The sequence below is a fragment of the Haemaphysalis longicornis genome, unplaced genomic scaffold, assembly GCF_048455015.1.
Source record: "Haemaphysalis longicornis isolate Haplotype H1 unplaced genomic scaffold, Haemaphysalis longicornis Haplotype H1 scaffold_6, whole genome shotgun sequence".
NCBI classification, from domain to species: Eukaryota; Metazoa; Arthropoda; class Arachnida; order Ixodida; family Ixodidae; genus Haemaphysalis; species Haemaphysalis longicornis.
Window position 1 is genome coordinate 45646848 of NW_027526407.1, and position 23807 is coordinate 45670654.

The following is a 23807-nucleotide window of genomic DNA, read 5'->3' on the forward strand; positions in this document are numbered from 1 at the left end:
CAACTGAACCCAGACCACCAAGGAAGATTTATTAGCTAAGCTAGGGCTGTACACGGCAATTAAGCGTGCGACAATAAAAAGAAGACTCCATCCTAAGAACCCTTACGAGCTGCCTCAGTTGACTTGCGTCCAGGCATTGGTTGGTTTCCCTACCTGGAATCAAGTTGACGTCGAGCCAGTGTATAGAGTGACAAGCGCAAAGCAAGAACACAGGCTGTCGACGAGATGCGATGAATAAGTCGACGCTGGGAGATGAGATTTATACGTTTTGTTGTGGCTGGCCGGGCTCAGGTGTACGAAAGCTGATTGCTTCGCACAGTAGAATGGCGGGTACACAGGACACGGCACAGGTTGTGCTTGTAGGCTTACCTGGAGCAGCAACTCAGAGTCTGCACGATGGGACCAGGAATAGTGTCAGCCTCATGATGCGGCTGTCAGTAATTCCCTCTGTCGAATTCGTACAGGACGGGTCGCTTCGGATGAGATGGAGTATTAGGGCAGGAGTTACAGTAAAATATGCGTGGCTCAACTTCAAGGTATGCTCTGAATCTCTTTAAACTGGAGCGCTAGCTCAAAATGGGCAGATTGAGGGCCTTTAGCAGAAGAAGGGATCATTGCTGAATCAAACCGACATGCCCAGCGGCACGAAGAGAAAAACCCATCTCCGAAAAACGTGTTGAATCTCGTCTGGCTAGAATTTTCCATCTTGGATTTCGGTTAAACATTATTTAGACCGGCACTTCTGTACTTCGTTTTCTGTTCACCGGCTGTTCCCTGGTTGCGAATCAACGGAGAACAATTTTTCCTAAGTGGTCTGCTTCTCACGTAATAATAATACCGCCCGTCCAATCCACCAGTGGATCGGTCTGATAGCCAGTCAGCCATCCAGTGAGTCGTAGCCACTTCCTTCTGGAGAAACATCAATCTGATGGGCATTGCGGTATTACCCACTTGTCAAACCCATGGTTACGGTTTCTAAAGTAAACAGCAATGTCGTTGTGCTCGGGACTCAGTAACGCACAAGGCACGATTGAATGCAAAAAAATTCTTCCCTAAAATTGTGCCAGGACTTTTTCGAATCTGTGCATAGAAGAAGCCTTTGCCTGAGGCGGTGCGGTAACTCCCAACATGGGGTAATTTCCTATTTCTTTTTTTTTTTGCTTTGCAAGGTCGCCCGGGGACATATATTGTTCAAATATGTAAGTGTCAGTCAAACTAAGCTAAGCGTGTAAAAAATAAATACTGATAAGGTATATGCAGCCAACTGTCAAGTCTGGTGGGTTTCGCAGCAACCGCCCCAGCATAGCCTACGGGTGACGACGTTTGAATGTTAGAATTCTCTCACGATGGAACCAAACAAAACCGCTCGAGGTGTTACGCAACGCTAGCAGACTTAAATATTGCGGAACAACACTGGATGGCTCTAGCAAGTGTTCAAACCGACTTGTTAAGCAACGAAAAAATAACAATATAGTCATGCTTCGTTATTAATATAATTTTATAAGGGCGTCATCAAATCACGCAGAGTTTCCTAGGAGCAACATTAAAATGAAAGCTCATCTCATCATTCTCATCATTCTTTAAACTTGTGGTTCGAAATATGTACCCATTAACATCGCTCTTGTGGGTCTATGTATTTTTTTCTGGCTAACAAAAACAGCCCGCATTGCATGAACGCAAAATCAATAAAGACGTTCTTGTTCGCCGAAAACCTTATAGCAGTCCCGCAGCAGTTCAACGCCCCATCGTCTAGAGTATTTGTTCCCTAGTTTCCATTCTTTCACGTGTATTTGAAAATGAAATAATTTAACTACACCCATTTTGGTATTTAAGAGATAGACAGCAAGGTAGAATGGTTTATCGAAAGAGAAAGAGGTCGAGCTTAGACACAAGGCGTAGACCTGAAACTTCCGACTAGGGCTAGTGCAGGAGGGTGAAAAAAAAAAATAAGGATAATTAAAAGACATCAAGAATAACAACGAATGCAAGCGATTAACTATAGTACACTCAACTCAGGCCCAACGATCAACGTGTAAAAAAGCGGCTGCCACTGTCCACTAAACAATCGTGAGCGGCTTCAATATTAATTAAATAAAATAAACAATTATCCTCACTATCTATGCCCTTGACTCAGAGCCTGCAACGCCATCAAGTTTTTCTGGGATGATCTAGTACCGCCTTTAATGCACAATTTTGCTTCCGAGCGTCATTGGTGAAACTAGAGGAGCCAAGAGTTTCTTCGCTTCCAATCGCACCCACACCATCAACGAGGATTATGGCATGATTGTGACAAAGTGATGGGGAACCCTGCTTTGAAGCCGACCAGTGTAGGGGTTATCAGCGCAAATGGACCTTGCGGAGATATTCCGGACAATTTTTTTTAACTGCGCATTTCCCAAGAAAGCTGTATAGCTTTCCTTTCCAGTTGTACGGTTGCAATTCAGTGTGGCGGTGTAGATGTCTAACATTACTTCACAAAAACTCATTCCACGATGGGAATTTCTCCTATATATGGTCAAATATGCCGAACAGGTGCCGAATTCGTGAAACACTTGCCTTGCGCACTCATTACCTTAGCAACGTGCCTACTCAACATCTTAGTGCCCGTGCCGATAAAAGCTAGTTGTGGGACCTAGTTTTGTTTTTCATTCATTGTTTTTCAGTTTATTTTGGGGTATTGTTTTCGTTTGTTTACAGCGTAAATAAAGATCACTGGTACGTAAGTGCTTTGTTCGTCCTATTTATTTCGCCAGGGTCTCAGTAACTTGTACTGTGATTCAATTCACTCATTATCCGTCGCTAATCTCGTGCTGAACGGGTTGAGCACTCAAATGGGCTCCTTACTCGGGCGTTGAAGAAGGCGGTATTGGCGGCTGCTACAGCGATGAGCAAAATTGTCGCTTTTACAGCTTCCGTCAGCAAAGGTTTCGATGACATCACAGAGCAGCCCATCGAGTAAACGCTATGGAGGAAGTTGTGGTATTCATAAGACTCCCGCTAGCATTCTGGAACCAAATAATTTTCCTCGCTTTTCATGCTTATAAAAAACCTTTTACTCCCCACTTTTAACAATGTGATCACGTGACCATTCCTTCAATGACGAACAGATCAGGCCATTGACTCTCTGATTATTTGGAATCCTACTGGCCTAAGTTTAGCTCTGATGCCAAATCACAAACGAGAAAAAAACCGCTGTTTCGGAAACGAGTTGTTTTCAGTCAGTGAACCATCAGGATACGTTGGCACCTAAATGGTGGCCGTTTTGAGCACACACTGCTTAGCTGTGGTAACGCAACACTTTTCAAGCACTGCCAAGGAACCCAATTGAAGGTTTCCGTGAATTTAGGCTGCAGCGCTGAGGCTTCATTCACAGTGGGCACAAATGAATCAGTGCATTATACACCAACACTTTCGATTCTTTTCTCCAGAAATCCCTGATCCTGTAGTAAAACGCCAAACCCCCCAAGAATTGGCGCTTAAAAAAACTAGCAGGCAACAACAATCGTTATTTCTTCGCGATGCAAATATGTGTTGTCCTGCCACCAAAGCAGGTCGCTGTCCAGTTCAAGTTGGTTTCAAAAACCACGTGTTTAATGAAAGCAAGCGAAATGTTTTTAAGCTTTCCGCATACGCACCACTATAATGTGAAATATTCAACTAAGCAGACATCTTACATTTCCAATAATAACACCTATTCACGGTGGTGAAGCATGAAAAAAAACTTATGGTGCCTAATAAACCAACAGGTAATATTTCATGGCTTCTGAAAATAAGGATAAATACCTAAATTAAAGTTCCCCTTAATGTATGTCCGCATTTTACACCACCGCCATATTGTTGAGCTACAATTTATTTGTTAATATTGGGAGGTATTTGAGGCCACCTTTATGAATTCGAACAGTTATGGTGCCAAGGGCGTTTATAAAATAAAACGACTAGTACGAACTCACCAACACCGCACCTTTCTAAACGTTCTGGAGATCTCCCGCCTTACTAATACCTACACATCTCTGACTGCCAGCGTACGTTCTCGCGTGTATACAATAAATCGATACATAACAAACTGCGGTTTTGTATCTAAAGCCGTCCGGTTTAAAAGGATTTATAAAATGGGGTGTTTTATTTGACAGTGTTTCTTCTTGGTATGAGTTTCCAGTTGATAGTTGCATTTTAAACGCTTAGACTTACCATGTTGAGTTAGTAAAGTAAAGTAGCCTTATGCTGACCAACTATGTTTTCTAAAACAGAGAGGCAAGGACACGTGACGATTAAACAACATAATTTATTCTTCAAAACGTCAATGTGGGTGTTCATTGGTAAGGCATTTTAGTGCCCTACATAGGAAATATTTTCATGTGAAGGGTTGTTCACTTTATATATCCCAACAAGAACGAGGAGCGCGTAAGCTATAGCTTAATAACTTAGATGGTGTGGTTTACATCTCACTTCCGCGGTGCAAGTGGGGCTTTCTTGGCAACCACTGGAAGCTTGTCGCCCTGAAGGTATGGGTTCTCTGCCTGCAATGAGAAGAAAAATTCAAGGCATTTATTAAGCGTTTGTGCGACAAGCGATAATTGCATTTCGTCTAAGCACGTCTTGCCTAAATCTAAATGTGTTATTAGTATAGACATATACATCATCCAAATTTCTAATTACAGCAGTATGGTTAATCTTAGCGGGCGCATAGCTCGTGTCCTGTTTTACTTTTGAGACTAGGTACCAATTTTTTTAATATCAGCAGCTGCTAAGTGGTACTCTTAAATATTCGAATAGCTTGGCAATCCCCCGCTTGTTTCATGTCATTTTTCGTGTAACTTTTTCGAGTCTTTTCACTGTAGCCAATTTTCCCCCATGAGGACTACTGCATTTCCGAAAGCACTTCTACCATAACAATGAGCATGAGCCCAAAGGCTCTATATGCAACGGTCTTCCCGTAACTATTAACCCTGGCGGCATAGTTAGTTAGGCATCATGCACAGAAGGAAAACCTCGGGAACGTATGCGGCAAAACGTATGCATACATCACTGAAGAAAGTAGTCTTTTTTGTTTAAAATATGCGCTAACATGGCTTTTTCACCGCATATAGTAGAAAACTGCGGCGAAAATGAGTAAACATTACCACAGAAAATCTGGCCACACAGAAACTGCGTGCCACCTGTAGCTGGCACAGCCGATGCCATTACTACGATGTTCAAGTAAATACGGCTTTTTGCATACCGACACTTCCAATTGATGGTTAGGTGTGCTAAAAGGAGATATCCTCTCCCACGCTCGCCGTATCAGTCCCTCCCACCTAACTTTTTTCTCGCGCCTATGGCTGTTTTCTGCTTCCCGTGCGTTATTATTCCCTTCGAGCGGTTGCACAGGCGTAATTTGACACTCGTACTAACATTCTTTCTAGCGGTTATACAGAGCCGTTTTAACAAACAAGATTAAAAATCTTTTACAGCGAGTCTCTTTACGCTATTGATTAGATATGGGCATCATATCAGCTGAGCAAACCTTGATTGATTGATTGATTGTGGGGTTTAACGCGCCGACGCAACGCAGGCGATGAGGCGCGCCGTAGTGGAGGGCTCCGGATTAATTTTGACCACCTGGGGATCTTTATCGTGCGCCGAAATCTCGTACACACGGGCGTTTTTGCTTTTCGCCTCCATCAGAAAAGCGGCCGCCGCGGCCGGGAATCGAACCCGCGACCTCGTGCTCAGCAGCGCAACGCCTTAGCCACTGAGCCACCGCGGCGGGTGAGCAAACCTTGAGGGGAACTTTTTATTATCATTGCGCTTGATCATAAGCCAAGGATGCCACATGTCAGAGGTTTGAACAAATGATTGACTTTTCACTATCACCATTTCTTTGTTGCATGCATTGGTAACAATATCACATTTTAACACAAAACACATCAAAATCTGAATGCATGGTCTAATCGTTAATATCAGGAGGAAAAGTAATTATTGTATTTGTATTCACTTATACCCAATTGTATTCACCGATCTTTTAAACAGCTTAAATTTCCTGGTCGTTTCTTTGCCTAGTTACAAATAACCGATGTCGGTATTATAAAGCGATAAAATGTCTCCACCACGCCTTTGTTGACATTTATTAATTGAACAGGGCATTTGTTCGTATCTACCGTTTTAAACTCAGGGTAACACACAGTATACACCAGCCGAGCTACGCCGACAAAGTGTAGTAGCACTGCTGCACCTTTGTAGCATGCATTCCTCCATGTGCACACAAATTGTGCATACTTCATTGTTCAACTATAATATCACCTTATGTTTTGCTTTGAGTTGCAACATAGGCTCCTTTATAGCGACCATTTTTTATTTGTTAGTATTACAAAGACCAGTGTATCAAAGACGAACCATCTGCGAAATATTTATGTTGTCTAGTAAAGACTGAAATAGAAAGGAGTATGAACAAATCCCCGTCAAAGCAACTGAAATAGCAGCCCTTTTATCACTACCGGCATAGAGTAGATGCTTAACACAAACGCCAGGCATCGAAGATGGTTATCAGCTAAATTGTTTCTTGGTTGACACATTTTTTACGGGTACTCTTGTACGCAGCTGATTAAGGTTAATCAAGTAAGTCGTGATCCATTTTTGTAAAGAGGGCTTACGGGTGTAGTCTTCGGCTTCTTCACCGACTTCTTGGACTTTCCATGGAACCTTTTTGCATAGGATGCTTGATTCTGGAAAGCAGAAGGCAAAACAGTTGATAATTCACTTTAAACGCACAAGTGTGGACCATGTAACCAGAACAGCAAAGTAGACCAGAAGCAGTGGTCAAATAATAGCAAACAACAAAAGCGAATCCGTGTGACACGAGATCGTCACTATAGACTTGTGAGTAGCACATATTCCTCAACATTGTGGAGGGATAAAACATGACAATAAAGAGTATAAAACACAACTAATCATAAAAACCGTTAATTTCAGGGAACGCGAAAAATTAGCGTAACAATTTAAAACACAAAATGCTCCAGCACATTTGTCAAGCGTGGAAGCATTTCAAGCCTCAATAACATCTGCGGAAATCAGAAAACCCGACAAGAGGGCTGCTGACGCTCGCAGTCCCCAGTCTACGCTTTCGTCTCCACCTCTATCAATTATCGAGTCTGTTTGTCCTCGTTCATCTCAATGGTGAAGTACTTTCGAAATACTGGCCTGCAGCTCACATCCTATAAACTCGAGCCGTAAAACCATTTTGTCAATTTCTGACACTGCATACGTGTTTTCGGAGTGCGTCCAACGTACTGTTTTTCAGACGGGATAAGGTTATATCTTCTCCGTACAAGGAATGTAGGAAGGTGTGCTTTGTTGCTTGCACGCAGTTTTCCTTCGTTTCTGCGCAGGTAATATTTTTTTCTTCAGGGCAGACAAGAATACTTTCCCTCTGCTACCCTCGTCCATATTTACCAGTTATTTACTCAAGGTATTTCTTCCGGTATTTCCAAACTGTGCAGAAAAAATTATATTTCTTCCCATAAACAGCCTCGTTTGTGAAGCATATTTACTAAATTCTCTACCACTGACTTTTCTTCGTGCAATGGCTAACTGGCCGTCAAAGCAGCTAAGATATTTTTTAGAATCCAGCGGTCATTAGGTGGAGGCGGTGTTTGGTAACGCATTACGGATGCGATGATAAAAATGCCCACCTTTATGAGTTGATAGAAAGCAGAGTGTTTTTGAAGAAGAGGTTTATTGTCTGCTTTTTGGGAGACCCAGTACGTCCGTTCGCGGAGGAAAGAGAAACCAATGCCTACAAATTTTAGTCCATTGTAAATGGGCAACTCGTGTGCCAGAGAACGGGTTTCTCAAAAGCGGGTGATTTTGTGTCAACATGGTCTTCTCTGCTCCCCTCAAACTTTCTGGTCTGCGCCCCCAAATCTGTGGTGGGAAGAAGCAAGCTGACACTTGCAAAACTAGCCACCAGACGAGGTTCACCATGTGCGCAGTGGGGGTGGTTTATTCTATCCCGTTGTCCTGTGGAAAAATATACATTGGGCAGACTGACGGGTGCCTAAATGAACGCCTGAGGCAGCACCGAGGAACCTTAGGATCGGGCACGGGAAGCAATTTAGCTTTGCATGTAAAAGATTGCCAGAATTGTACCCCATGGTTTCACCTCGCTAGCACTACCGGTCGTGGGAAAACGAGACGTGAGCGCGAACTGCTAGAAGCGTATTTAATAAGAAAAAATAAACAGAGTTGCGTTAGTGATCCTTCGGTTGTTATCACGGAAAAGGAACTTGAATTCTTATCTTTATAGTTCAGCTCTTCACGTTGTTCAAAAGTGTGCACGCGAGCAGGTTTTGGCATATAAATGTGATGTGTTTCTGCCGAATAAACCAGTTGTTAGTCCAGCGGTGTTGTGTGTGTGCCTCCTCCTCTTGTCCTGCGTTCTGCTCGCTAGTTTCCCCTTTTCTGAACATTATGAACCAACTAGACGAGCAATTCACTCTCTTGTGGAGCAACATTTACAGTCTGAAAACATTATATTGTTGTCTAAAGACCTAAACCTTCCCATCACATTCATGTCAATTGGACTATGGGAAATATTTTTCCAATGCTTAGCCAAGAATGCTACATTAAAAAAATGGAAACGTATGAATTGCGTCATCCGACCTTCTTTTAAAGCTACGGTTTTTAGTTCCATAACATGAACGTCTCTCTCAAGTAAACAGGATAACGTCCTACGACAGTACCGGCTGATAGGTAGGCCCAAGTTTGAAAGCAATTCAGTGCAGCACGTATTTTTGTTCTTCAAGGAAGCTAAAACGCAAACGAGACAGACGGGACAATTTTGTGACTGTGATTGATTCCACTGTGAGCCAAATATTTGACATTTCTTCACCATTGCCAAGAACAAAAAACGGGTTAAGTGGAAAATTATCTATGTGACGATATGAAGAATGGGGCGTGCATGTGTCGGCAACCTTTCGGCAGGGCTTTCTGATAAGCAGCTCGAAATGTGGAGAGCACTTGAGGGCATGAATGTGTTCACCATTCTTGAGCTAATGTTGTGTCCATCCTCTTGTTTTGTCATTTTTTTGGTTGCGGAGCACCTTAGGACCTCACAGTGTCCGTCCGCGTCCGTGGGCATAGAATTTACAATCTCAAAGTATCACGCAGGCACCGGCAAAATTCGAGCCTCTCTCTGGTAGACCAGACAGAGTTAGTGCCAGTCGTCTTACCCACTGGGTTACAACCGTGAGTTAGTAACAGAGTCAAACGGCTTATTTCCTCGCCTGTAACGGCGCGGGGTACATTAGGACCTGCCAATTTTTGTCCGCGTCCATCCGTGAAAAGACCACCCGATTTGCGTCCCAACCATCATTTCATTTGAGCCGTGAGTTGCAGTTTTATATAAGGAATAATCAAGCTGCAACTCACGGCTCAAACCGAGTGACGGTTGGGGCGCAAATCGGATGACACTCGGGGCGCAACTAAGATGTCACTTCGAGTCCCCGTACTCCGCACCCTCGCCATTATTCACGGAGTGGAGATGCTGCCACTTTTTGTTTTATGCCTGTGATTTTAAATTAGTTTACCATGAACCGTGAAGCAGTTGGCACTGAAGCATAGCTACAAGAAGCCATAACTTACGTAAAAAGCCCGGACACATCAAACAAGTTCGCAGTAATTGCTATTACTTCTCACTGAGTGTGGTGCTCTACGCACACACGAAAATTGTTAGGTCTAGGAGAAATAAAAATTTGCATCGAAATTTGACAAAAGGCACCATTACAGTAATGAAATAGTGCACCTTTTTTGTTTGAAAAATGTTATGTCGTCTTTCGTGAGAATTCATGCCATCAAGTGTTTAGGCACTCATTTTTAAACTATGATTGTACGTGCCTCTTCATCAATTTCGTGCATGACAAAAATCGTACCATCCTGAAGTCCCCAGGTAAAAATGTCGCAGCAAATTCTGTGGAGCTGCTGGTAAATCCAACCATTTCCCTGACGAACAACGAAATTATTCAAATCAATACATACCTTCGCAGTCATGACGCTGTATTTAAAAAGCCACGACATTTTAAGTAAACCACTGACGTGCGATAAGACAAGATTGCAAAATGCTTGCATTTTTCTACAAGCTTAGTCGCCTGCCCATGGCAAGCGGTGAGTGCTACTTTGAATCGGTTAATTACAAGGATATCTTTTAACTCGCTTGCTTGCATGATGCACCGTTTCCTAGCCCACCTCAGCAATAAAAACATTAATATAAGTTCGACCACAACCGCAGTGTACCTCCCAATCTTAGTTAAAATTTCCGCCAGAAGTAACACAATTTCGGCGCTCCTTGTCGCGCACTTTTCGAAATCGACCTGAGGTAAGCATAGCACAGCCGGTGTGAAAGTTATTTGTCATAGAGATGTATGTGCAGTGAAGCGACGTATATTAAGAAAAGATCTTTCCCATCTACCAGCAGATCTGGGCCGGTTCATACGCGTCAGGGTTGTTAAATGCAAACAATAAAGCGGGCAAATCGTATGCAAAACAAACGTACACAATTGCACTAAGCTGTTTATAGCCAATGAACTGCAGCGGCCTTGTTTTAAGCATAGAAATTAAAATCTTGCGTCTAGGTTAAAGAAATGTCGCAAAACGCCACATAACTCTCCAGAACTGGGAAAGAAGGCACTACCAAAATCTCGTCCTGCCCAGAACTATGCAAAAATGAAAAAGCGCTGCCATACCGCCCTTGAGGATGTGGCGTGGGTGCAGTTCTATTTTCCCACTGATTATTTCATGACAAATCCACTCAACCCCGAGACAACTTTCAGGGGTTTCAGACACATGGCCTCCGGTTCCCTCCACCCACTTGACCGTTTTTCTACTTGCCCACTATGTTAATTTTTTTGTCCCATGATGCCACAACGCAAATTGGCGCTCTTTTCTTCACCATTGGATAGAACAAAAATAGGCTCAGGCAGAAAATTATCTATGTGAAGATATGAAGAATGGGCCCTGCCTGCGTCGGCAACCGTTCCATAGGGATTTCTGATAAACCGCTGAAAATGTGAAGAACACTTGAGGCCGTGATTCTGATTTTTTTATAAAAGAGGTAAAACCATCATCCATTTCGTGCATCTAAGTGAGGTCAAGAAAGTAATGTGCACGGCTACTGGGCATCCATCGCTAATATCTCTTCCTTAATCACGAAATCCTTCCATAACTAAAAGACTACCGCTATCGCAAGTTTTCAAAACCCCATACTAAACACCACGTCACGGTACTTGATTAGGGGAAATACTTTTCAAACTACATGTGAAATTTTTCCTCCTAGACAAGGTGACGTAGAGCTCCAGTTCTTTGTGCAATTTATGAAAATAGCATGCTCGACTTTATGGGGAAAAAAGTATACTATGAAGCTTCTTCCAGTATGAGCTTCGAAGAGCAGTGTACAGCACACAAATGGAGCATGCCATTGTATCAAAGGTTGAGTGAGGACTTACTCGTGCAAGTTATTCACAGCGTTCCCTGGTTTGCTTCCTCACGTGAAGTATACACTATTTTTATTCTTTTTCTTTTATTTTCATGAATATTTTACACATAGCATGCGTCACTGACAAGCAATTCCACGTGATTCCTTCTTGCCGTTTAACATTGCTTACAATCGTTCTCGCTTAGATGTCTGCTTATCGACGCTTACAAAGGATGTCTGTAGGAACTATTGCTTTCCGTATTGTCTGGCCGAGGAATTTTCACTGGCACGCTTATTGCGATTTTAAAGTGTTAAATATGCCCAGCATTTATCGATATGAGTTTTCCCTACCTAACAAGAACGTAATCTCGTTGTCTGTAATGCAATAATTCTTGCACTGAAATACACACCTCCTTCTTGAAGAACTTCTTCGCCATCACAGTCTTGTGCTGTCCCTCGACCTGTAAACAATAGGGTTCATCACCATCAAAGAAAACGTAGCAAACTGTTTCAAACAACGTGGTATGTATTTGCCGTTTAACACCTGAAATCTCGCACAATCGGCAATTTTTCTCCTTAAAAAAATGCGTACACTGAGCAGAAAAATTCATTAAACTAATTAGTCCAGTCTGAGAAACACGCACTTTATTCTGTATCCGCTCACCCAATGAATCAAACTATTCGTATCAAATCTCTTGTCTTTAAGCTTCAGAAACGACTCTAGCGGCGACACTTATAGACAGTTAAATTAGGTTGTCCATGTATGGCTCAAGGTTACGCTCACCTACGTATCGGAACCATGCTGAATGATCTTACGGGAGCTTTCGCGTGATCCAGAGTTGGGACACAGACTTTCTCTTTTTTAGTTGCCTACCTTCATTGAAAGGGGGCCTTGATGAAAGCATAAAACGTACAAAATGCTCGTTGGTGTCACCATTTGCTGTCCTTCCGTAGAAAGCCTGACCAAAACCGTAAAATGGCAAATTTCGCACGCATGCACGTGTAGTTGTCATTGTGTGTTCCAGGTATAAATATATACACCAAAGACCACATGAGAAATCCTTATGAGCGCTACCGGGAAAACGGTTTGGAATTTTTCAGTTTGTGTTCATTTTATTTGTACTGCATATTTTACTGGCATGCGTTTAGAGACTATGCTTATGCACTATTCAACTACTGGACTACAACATCCGGGATGCAAGAGGATGCGGGCCTATGGCGTACCGGCACGGTGGGATCGATGTGCTGCACGATCCGATCGAGCGTAGACTCCATCAGACCCTCGTTCTGAATGGAACGTGCCAGGGCGTCGATCTCGTTCTCCTGTGTGGCCCCCGGGCAGTCGAACATGTGCTCCGAGTCGCACATGCAGTCTTGAGCCGCTTGGTAGTCGCGGCTGAACGCAGCAGTGTTTTCGAACTCCTCCAGGCAACCATCTTCAGCTGCAAGCGACATTACCGAGATGGGCAGGTCTAACTTGCACGCATTGACACGTAACTGCTCGTCAATCACACGGACCAAACCACATAGATTAAATTGTAACCTTAGGTTTCCTTAAATGCGCCGGCATTTAAATAATCCCTAATTTAGCATCTTATTTGTTCCAATATCGTTCTATTCGTTCCCATTACGAAACAAGAAATACTTACCAGAATGTAAATACTTGTTCGGTATTATGTTTTCATGCATTGAGTAGTGCTAATAGGTGCTTTCGTTTCAGTTGTGTGATATTTGTAAATATTAGGCATATCACGTGAAACAGCAGGTCAAGAAACAAATTCTTGTAAATTACGAAAGCTTGCTACAGCATCAAGACATCAGCTTTCACGCTCTCTTGCCTTTATGCATTTTGGCATAAATTCTTCTCTTTGCACTGTCAAAAGTGCCCCGCTGTCGCAACAAGCGATAGAGTGAGTCACCCCACGACGCGAGCATGTACCATTTGTATCGCGCCTCCCACAGGTGGCGGCACGAGAGCCGCCGCTTCAGAAGGATTTCCTGCGCGTGTTGGCCGGCACAACCACCAACATAAAAACATGGCGGTTACAAAGTTCCTCCAGCTTACCAGTGTATCCCTTGGGACAGGGGTTGGGCGGATTGCAGTAGGCCGGAAGAACGGCGTCGGTTTTAACTACTTGAACGTTTTTGCCGCTCCCGTCGGGCTTCAGTCGCTGGTAACCCTCGCCGGCACCTCCTGCAATTTGATGATTCCTCTCCTGAGTTTGCTCAGAATAGCGACATGCAGGTTAAACCGCCGAAACCACTTTAGTTCAAATGACTCCGCACTCACCTAGTAACACCATCATAAATCATTCATTAGGCTAATAAGAACTTATACGAGGACTAACAATTCAAGTGTGAAGCATGTTAGCTTTCTCACTGTAGTCCCAGTATCAATAAACCAACATGAGGTGCAAATGGGCGGATTAGTACGCGCCATTCGCAAGAAATTGCGACAACTTTAAAAAGACAAGTGGGTACAGGTGCATCATAGTGTATGATTTCGCAAGAGCTGCTTGGGTGACGCCTTTGAACAAAAATGTTGGTACTGTATAATAAAAAATAAACGTCTCTTTTCTAAATCAAAACGTAAAACACGCCAAGCTTGGTGGTAAACCCGCAATGCAAAACGACAAATGAGGCTGAGCTTCACCCAAGGCACCTTATAGCCACACCTATGTTCGATGTTGCTTCTGTACAGGGTGTTTCAGGGAAGACTTTCAGTAGCTTTATAAAATAGGCTATCACAGGTGCAATTATTTTGTCATAACGGGTTCCAAGTGCTATTTAAAGGAATAAATAACTAGAATTGGCTAAATTACTTTAATTATTTCAGTTTGAGGCTGGGTTGCAATGTGGAAATTGTAGAACATCATTAGTCCAACCTGCATTGGTTATTACATTGTCGAAATCGTAATTGCGTGCAGAGCTACAGCACGCCACGCCTCAGCGCTCCAGATGAGCGCAACCGGCTCCGTGCGGCAGCTGAGCGCCGCAAAGCCACGACCACGCGTTCATGTCTCTCGGAGCTGTATACGTGACGCGCACGCCACGATTTATCTGAAAAGGCGAAAGGCATCTGATATCTGGATTTGTAGATTAAAAAGTTTTCAGTTTCTTTTATTTTTATTTTCTTTTATTTTACATTTATTTTACATTATTTTCGCGTGCATCGTGGCCACCAGGTCGCGGCCTCACTCGGCAGTCTTGATGACAACCCGCATTTTGGCGGTCGGAGATGTTTCAGCGGATGATAAACACGACGCCGCTTGCCTCAATTCGGGCCGATGATAAAGCGCGGAATGCGTGTGTGGGGTACAGCTACAAGTGACATGAAGGCGTGGGCGTAACTTTGCGACGCTCAACTGCCGCACGAAGCCCCTTGTGCTCAACTGGAAAGCTGAGGCTTTATTTCATTTTATTTCTTTTATTTGTCAAATCATATAACGCTAAGCGCTGTAGCTCTTCATGCCACTACAATTTCGCAAATCTAATAATCGATACGGGTAGTACTCGTGCTCCTCTACAATTTGCTCATCACAACTAAGAACATTTATAATTGAAAGATAATTTTCATTTTTTTATTTTAAATTCAATCTAAATATATATTGTTGCTTCCAACAATACAACCTTCCTTTTGTATTTTTTACTTTTTGTCTTTTTGTTTTTATTTTTATTTCTGCTCATGATCACGTCGCCGCATAACTGCCTGCTCATCGATCCAGCGATTCACACGTGGCCTACCCATACGCCACACCATCGTCATCAACAACAGTCGACGCCGGTCTACTGGAGGGCGAAGGCCTCTCCCGTTGACCTCCAACAGCTTTTGTCCGGCGCTGCTCGAGTACGTTCTATTTCCCGGAATTTCCGTATTTCGTCTCTCCATTCAGTTAATAGCCTTGTCCTTCTTGTAAACCTATCTCAAGGTATCCACTCTTTTACACTGGTACGTGCTCCGTCGGTCGTCATATCCTCTTACTACAAGGCCAGCCCAAGTTCATTCCTTTTTCTTTACTTGAAGTGTGACATCACCTATCCCAGTTTGCTTTCGGATTCACGAAGTTCGTTTCCTGTTTCTAATTGTTACTCCAATCACTATTCGCTCTATGGCTCGTTAAGCCGACATAAGTTTGTTTTCTATTTTTTTAGTGAGGCCTCACTTTTCCGTTCGATATGTCATCACAGGCAGGATGCATTTGTTGCATATTTTTTTAGTGATCGAGGTACGTTACTTTTCATTACTTGGGAGACTTTCCCGAAAGCACTTCAGCCCATACGTATTGTGTTGCAAATTTCTCTGTCGTGATTGGGGTCAGCTCTAGATATACCCTTTATATGTTCTAGCGTTTTGTTACATAGGCTTTTGGCATGTTTATTCATCATAACTTTAGATTTATTCATACTTATCCTTAGTCCCACGGCCTTGGTTTCTGATTGTATTTCCTCAAGAATTTGGGCAGGTGGTGTTCCGCAGACTCACATAGCAAGACGATGTCGTCTGTGCACGTCAAATGGCTCAAGTATTCTCGGTTTATTCGTAATCGTGTGTTTTCCCAGTCAAGGTTCCTGAATACAATCTCCAGACATGCTGTGAACAGTTTTCGCGAGACGTCGTACGCCCTTTTAAATCGGGAATTGGTCGCTTTGTCAAGAATATTTCGGGCCGTGGATCCTTTATATATGTCGTTAAATGTCTTATGTACAGCCGGTAAAAGGCTTGTCTATAACACAGCGTTCTTACTCTCAGCCCTATCCTGCCCCGCCGGAGCGGGATTTGAATAAAACTACTGCGGAATTCTGAAGTCTTAGCCCTTCGCTTTTGCCTCCGACATGTTAGGAACGAGTATGTTTTGGCAGTTTTCGGATGTAGCTGGTTAAAGTTGAAATAGCTGTTATAGACAAGCGTTTTACCGGCTGTTCGTTCTATCCCTTGTATCTTTACTGCTTCGAGAACTGCTGCTCTGTGTACTGAATGAAACGCTTTTCCATGGTCTGTGAGTGCTATGCAAAGGGGTTTGTTATACACTGCGGATATTGCCATTACTTTATAGACGAGATGGATGGGATCCATTTATGAGTATCGTTTCGCAAGCCCAACCTGCTCTCATCTACGCTGTGACTTATGCGGTTAACTATTAATTTGGTAAACAGCTTTCATGCAACTTGAAGTAGTCTGATGGGTCTGTAATTCTCGATGTCTTTGTTATATTATTTCTTGGAAATGACAGCTATTTTGGCGTTTGCTGAGGCTGTGGGCACCTTTACAGTCCATAAGCACTCTGAAAATAGCGCAGCAAGCTTTTCTATTACATTATCTCATCCCTCCTTTAAACGATCCACGGTTATCCTACCGCCACCTCCAGCTTTTACTCTTTTCATGCTCCTGAGAGCTTTTTATACTTCCCCTTTAACTCTTCAAGCTAAGGTTTTGCGCTCAGTAGTTTGCCATGGCCTTGCGTCGCTGTCGTATAGCCTGGTGTATAATCACTCTCCTACTTTTGTTGACTCATCCATGTTGTGCGTTGTTACCCTGCTCGTCTATGAGCGCCCACATTCTGTCTTTGCCGATAGCTAGCTTCTTCTTGGTTGCTATAAAGCTTCCTCCTGCGAAGGAAAGTTTGACATACACCTAAATGCAGCCATACGGATACAAAGGAAAGCTATACAGCTTTCTCAGAAACCTCGCAGATGAAAACAAATTCGCCCGGTCGACCTGATTTAGAGACGAATCGTCTCTAAATCCGGTCGATTAAGCTTCCTCCTATTCCCAGCGTTTCCTCGATAACGGCCATGTTTTATGTACAAAAATCCTTTGATTTTGTTCTGTTAATTTATATAGCTTTGCTAATTCGATTTGATCCGCCATACTCGATACTTTCATGATCGTGCGTGTCACAATTAGTGCCTTTGTTTTCTGATTTAGTTTTAGTTTGATTTTTGCATATTTCTTCTCCTGCGGATACTGCTGATTCTGTGATTTCAGTTGTTAGGTTGTCATTTAGCCTGCCAACACTATTCTCGTTTTGCTCATTTACAAGCTTTAACATCTCTTCTTTATTATTACATGACAAAAAAACCAAGAGGTTGACGCCATATGGGAGCGCCGGCTAGCCTTCTTCCGTTAGAGTAATGTTTCTTATAAAGTCATTGCAATGCGCTCATTTTTTTAAATTGAGCGTGCATTTGTTATCAATGGTTACTTTGTGTTCCAGCGTCCTGTTACTGATTGACTTCAAGCTGTGTTTCTTACTTCTCATCAGTTTCTTTTTTTTCTTTTTTGAGATGAAGCCTTTCTTTGCTTCTAACCATCTTATCATCGCTGCTCTTAATCTTGCCTAGCACCTACACGTCCTGCACAAACCAGGGTTGTCAGTTAAATCAATTCAATTTTATTTTTAGTGGAACAGCTGGGACTTTTTCATTTCCAGTTCCTATTTTTTCGCTTGCGGAAGGACGTGTTCATTATCCTCAGGTAATTCCTCTATGCGAATCGCACCATCGTATGTCCTCGACTGTTGCGACTGCCTATTTCTCGCGGTCTTTAATGCGTAATCTTAGGAACAGCAATTAAACGTTGCAGTTCGATATCTGTGAGTATGGATGCGCTAGGAGAATTCTGCCAAATGAAACAGTGTAGAAACACGCTTGCATCCAAATTTTAATACAAAACATGCCTGATTGCTACAACCACAAAACAGTGAATTATTCAATTTTAAATAATTAGGCCACCTACATCAACAATTACCGCCTCATTATGTGTCCTCAAGGGGGCATAACCTTACTGTAGGGGTAGCCTTTATGTAGCTCTAACCGCATAATTTTTAAAAAACCTGTTAACTTAGATCTCCCTGTATATCCAAATTGCTTCGATTCCTGAGATTGATTCCATGGCAAATTTTCCGGTAAATTTCATCGCATGTTTTCCCGAGCAAAGCATTTATAAATCCACCCTACCATTTTAGAGAGAAAGGGGGCAGCGACCAAGTAATAAAAAAAACTTGAAAGACGTTTCGGCTCCCGTGCCGAAGCCAAAACGTCTTTAAGTTTTTTTTTTTATTATTATTACGTGGTCCGTGCCCTCTTTCTCTCTCAAATATACCCTGCCAACCAGACGGGCGTCCGTCAAGCCCCTGACTTCATCCACCCGATAAGTTGACTTATTTTTGTGCCAGAAAGCAATCAGCCGACACTTTCACTTGCCGTCAGCTCAACACCCACCAGCGACATACTGATGACCCCAAAGCGAGCTATGCTGCAGATACTCCTGGTCCCGGATGGACGGCCCTCCGAGAATGTCGACCTGGGGCTGGGGTGGCTGGCCCTCCTTTCTGTATCGCCCCAGGTGGCGAGCGCTGAAGCTGGGATCTCGCTGATACACGTCCGGGAGCGGCGACTCCTGCTTGGCACGTTGGTCGGCGGCGTACTCGAGCGAGCTGTCCGACAGGTCCAGTCCCGCACCCTGGATCCTGGACATAACCTGCAATCAAGTGTCAGTGTCCGATGTACGCGCGGAAATGTGGCTGCTCTGGGGAGTGCACTTTCTGAGGACAAAAACATAAAATCAAATGCCTTTATTTAAGAGAGATATAGTTAACACGCGAAGCTGTATCCCATAAAACCTGAACGATACTCAAAACCCAAAATCTAAACTCCTTTTATCGCGTCGGAATAGCTCATTCGGTTAAAATTCGGCTTCATGGCGCGAGGTACCTAGGTACTATTGCGACCATGGAAAGCATTTTATTCCTTTGGGGCGCTTCGAGCACACTTGTGGAAACCCATATCCATCATATGTCCTCCCATTGTTTAGACTTGGCTTTCCTGCAGTCCTTTCTTGCGTACGGTCGCCATTAGTGAGGCAAAAAAAGCTCCTCTCTAAAAATTAGCTAGCCATTCGGGCCTGCTCAGATGGGTGACCGACGAAGAATTTTAGCACACGGCAAAGAGGTGACACAGAATTCGGGTGACACGTTCGAGAAAATTTCGTTTCTTCTTGGAGTTGACTGCTGTCATCTCTAAAAAGACCTACTACCATGCTACGCATTTTCTTACTGAACTGACATTACAAATTGGGCCTATTAATAACACGTAATCCCTTCTGACATCCCTAGCAAAGTGTTAAGGCGTATAAGCTTGAGGCCCACAGCATATTTTGCATGACGTGAGACTTTGGTGGTCATTACGTTCTAAAATAGCACTTACCGGGACGTTCGTTTACCAATGCCGCGGGCTTGGTCGCCTTATCCAGCGCATACTACGCCACGCACTGCATCATACGTGCATCGAGACTCAGCTCCGTCGTGATTGGTACATGCATTGGCTTTTGTTGTTGGCTCTTTCACTCTGACTACTTAAGGGACGGTTTCTTCTCCGACATGAACTTTATAGAGAAGCTGAGTTTTTGTAAGCTGACTTTTCCGCATTGGTCTTTGTATTTTGGCTTTACCACATAATAGTTTTCCATATAAGCGAGCGGAAACCATTAAAGGGACCCTGCAACAACTTTGATAATGGCTTTTACTCTTTCCTTCGCGCATGGAACCACTGCGAAAGCTATAGTTATCACCAGCACGGAGCGGCACTGCGTGATTTGCTCGCCGCACCAGATACGGCTTCCATTTCTGCTTCGTTTTTGTGGCTTTTTTTTAAGTTTCTGTCGAAAAGCGTTCATTGCTGCAACTGAAGGAAAACCGCCCAACAGCCGCTACATGGCCTTAGTGACGTAATTCGAGCCGTCGCAGAACGTCAAGACCAGGAAAGACAGAAAAATCTTTTGAGCGAGTTTCCAAGTTATCTGATGGGCACATAGTAATTTTTGGCTGAGGTACTTTGCGACCCCTAATCCAAGTACTGGGTGGGGTGGGTGACTACTCTCTTCAAGTACTTCAGATTTTAAAGAAAGTTGAAAAAGGTGTTGAGGGTCCCTTTAAACATCGAACCTAACAATAGAAATTTCGCACAAACTTTTAACAAAAGTAAATTACAAAGGAAGATGGCGACGTGAAATGGTCGAAAGTGCTAATGAAGCCAGCGCAACAGACGTATGAAAGTCACGTTACTGGGAATTCTATTGGGAACTTTAAGGGGCAGCTCCTCGACCGAAGGGCTATGCTTCGAGCATGTAGCTATAGCGATCGGCGACGTACAAAAAGTGACGCTACAGTGTCAAATGCTTCATTGAGGGCAGTTTCTGAAGAAAATGCCTTATTAGGATAGGTAGGTTTTTATTGGGCTAGGAAAATACTAAAATTTGGTCTGTCTGTCTATCTGTCTGTCTGTCTGTCTGTCTGTCCGTCCGTCCGTCCGTCCGTCCGTCCGTCCGTCCGTCTGCCTGTCTGCCTGTCTGTCTGTCTGTCTGTCCGTCTGTCCGTCTGTCTGTCTGTCTGTCTGTCTGTCTGCCTGTCTGTCTGTCTGTCCGTCCGTCCGTCCGTCCGTCCGTCCGTCTGTCTGTCTGTCTGTCTGTCTGTCTGTCTGTCTGTCTGTCTGTCTGTCTGTCTGTCTGTCTGTCTGTCTGTCCATCTGTCTGTGTCTGTCTGTCGCAGAAATTAAAAACAAATTTACCAGTGAGAATAAAATTTTAGCAAAGTGACTTCTCAAATATACAGTTTATTCCTGGATTAAAAGCCCCTGCCGATTGGTCCACGCACAGTAGATAACTGTGAGGCATTCGGACCCTGCACAAAGGCTTGTGTTGGACACCAAAACGCTGAAAAGGTCCAAGAAATGGGGCGGAAAGTAGTGTCTCTTATCATTTATCTGCAGTTGATGACCCATTCAGGCAATAAAGAAATGCGCAACTATCCCGTGCACTCGGGGAAAACAATGCCCCTGGGCCAGCTTAAGCATATTCGTGGGTCACATTCAAAACCCCGCTCTTGGAACTTCTTGTAAGATAGTCGAAAGCGTTAATGAAGCCAGTGCAAGAGACGTATTAAGGTCTCGTTACCTTGCTTTGAGCATGTCACTATAGCCCCTTACCTGTTCAAGAGGCGTTTGGTGCGATAGATGGCAACACATGCAAGCACTCGGCGACGCTGTATTTCTTACCTGCTTGAGGAAGCCATCTGTGAGTCCCTCGAGCTCATGGTCGTACGACACCGGGTTGAAAGTGAAACTTCGCGTTGCCGCGTTTAGCAGAACGGCAGTGAAGAATAGCCTGCCGTTGATCATGGCTGCTGTTTCTGAAATACAAATGGCATCAATATTGGCTTTTTATCAATGGCTGAATAGACACATTTCCTGACAACTGCCGTTAGTGTGACCTGGGTGACTTCTTGCTAGAACCTTGACCCGGCATAGGGCTACACTAGTGGAAATCGCTTATCAAAAGGTCATGTTTTTTGTTAGAAACCAATATGTAGAGCAGTAATTATTCACTCATCCGTATCTCTCCCTACCGGCAGTTACATGTTGGTGACTAAGGCCAGAAAGCATGCATAGCAACAGCGCAACTTCGCAGCAGTCGTGAAAGCTTTCAACCAAAACGGGATTACACGAACTGCTTAATCATTCGAAAGATGCACGATTATCCGCTTATTCTAGCCGTCTAACCCCCTTAGTCTGCCTACTACATGACCTACATCACAAATGCGAGTGACTGCATCAAATTACTGTTAGTGTTGCAAAGCTACACGCGGCCTATCAGGCCCCCAATAAAGCAACGGTGCAGATTAATTTGGAAAAACGGGGATAATTACTCTGAACCAACATCATGGGACACCGGCGTTTTCATTTTCGCCTTCATGCGGAAAACAGCACCGCGGCCGCAATCCATCCCAGCCCTCGCGCTAAAGTAAAACGCACACTGAGCAGCCACGACGGGTAGAGTGGCTAAATGGCCTCGGAAGACAGGGACTGTCTTTATATTTGTGGTCGTTTTTCTACTTTATTAAAAAGATATTCCCGAGCGTGCTTGTGCATTAAGGTATGCCAGTTTTACAGTTTAGCCAAGCTTGTTTTTCGCGTTTAGTTTTCCTCCGTACGTTGTCTGCTTCGTCGGAGGAAAAATGAAAAACAGGATATTTTGTAGCCGAAAGAATATTACAGCGTTCATTGATTTCAAACGATAGACTGTGCGCGAGTTCAGTACAATCCCAAAGTGAATTGACCTTCACTGAACAAAAAGTTTCGTCTTTCTGTTCAGGCAACAGTCATTCCAAATAATGCAAGGTAATTGGTAGCAATAAAGAATACGCACGTAAGTATTTAGAACTTCCCTATCAATGACATCTAATGGTCGTTTTTGTACAAGGACCTGCTCGGTGATGCCAATTTCTGAAATATTCGGACAGAATTCGGGACAAAAATTGTCCAGTGCTTAATTTTTTTCGCATTCTTTGATACCACAAGCCTAACATCTCTGTAAATCTGGCGATGTTCGCTCTCCACTAAATTAATGTTTGCCCATTAGGCTACACTCATCGCAGAGCAGTATTAGTTTTAATTTGACCTGTCTGGTAGTATTTCCTTGTACAGCATGTGGCACCTGTATACTCCAGCATACCAGCTCATCTTTCAGCTGTTGCCTCATCCGGCAGCCATTTTTATGTCTTGAAGATTGAGAGATTCTATGCCATGACAACAACGTTGTCTTTAACGTCTCGCTTGCTTTTATCGCTGGCGGTGCTTCGCAACACACCTAGAAGCAAATTATTGTCTGCGAGGGCTATTACGTAAGGCTGTAGATGTTTTGTCGAAGTTCGTGCTCCAGCATATTGGCCGTCCAAGGATCTCGTTTATGTTCCCTCTCGCATTCAACTAAATTTTTCCGCCGTAAATTCATGCAAACGTCAGGAGAACAGGAATACGACTTACATTAGTGGCGTCTTCTTCAAACAGTGTAATGCGTATTAGTGTTTGATGCTGAAAGCGGGCTTCAGAGAGTTGTCCAGCCGAGCCCGTGTCTTTGTCACCCCCCGTCGATCAGAGCTTCGGCGTTCAAGATGGCGACGCAGCAGACGGGAGCAATCCCGGCGTGCCCCGCAGCAGCCGCCAACTCCTCTCTCTCCGTCTCGATGCCGGCGAAAAATCGATATGGCGATTCGCTAGCAGACAGATGGCGTGGCGGGTCCTCTTTCGAAGAGGCTCTCTCGTTCTGATTTCAAGCCTCCGCACAAGCAGTTAATGCTACTCGATAAGGTGGCAAACGGGATTGCCGTACACCGTTTTCACAATTTCAGAAGTTTAGCCTGTACAAGCCGCTTAAAAAGCCGTGAGGCAGCCATTGAATCAAGTGTCATCTTGACAAACCATGCATGCAAGCGCGCGATTAGTGCAGGGATGTTTTTGAACTGTCGGTTCAGTAGTGCTCGCTGCTGTTCAAACACCTTCTTTGGAAGGCCAGGCTAGTTCGCTTGTTACT

The 23807-nt window shown here is 43.7% G+C and overlaps 1 protein-coding gene across 1 annotated transcript; it reads right to left on the reverse strand.

The window, feature by feature from the left end:
* Positions 1-4266: 4266 nt before the first annotated feature.
* On the reverse strand, positions 4267-23418 carry 7b2 (Secretogranin_V domain-containing protein 7B2). The gene is made up of 8 exons (XM_077674152.1): positions 23261-23418; positions 21494-21627; positions 18665-18923; positions 13509-13637; positions 12668-12885; positions 11854-11904; positions 6630-6701; positions 4267-4517 (listed from the first exon to the last, which is right to left on the reverse strand). The coding sequence occupies exons 2-8, from the start codon at positions 21614-21616 to the stop codon at positions 4443-4445; spliced, it is 927 nt and encodes a 308-aa protein (XP_077530278.1). The 5' UTR covers positions 21617-21627; positions 23261-23418; the 3' UTR covers positions 4267-4442.
* Positions 23419-23807: the final 389 nt, after the last annotated feature.

What these genes read in the sequence shown, in the direction of transcription:
- 7b2 (XM_077674152.1), bottom strand. Translation starts at nt 21,616, where the DNA reads ATGATCAACGGCAGGCTATTCTTCACTGCCGTTCTGCTAAACGCGGCA. An exon ending in ACATCGATCCCACCGTGCCG is followed by an intron (nt 11,905 to 12,667) that starts GTACGCCATAGG and finishes TATTGTTTACAG; the next exon opens with GTCGAGGGACAGCACAAGAC. An exon ending in AGAAGTTCTTCAAGAAGGAG is followed by an intron (nt 6,702 to 11,853) that starts GTGTGTATTTCA and finishes TCTGCTTTCCAG; the next exon opens with AATCAAGCATCCTATGCAAA.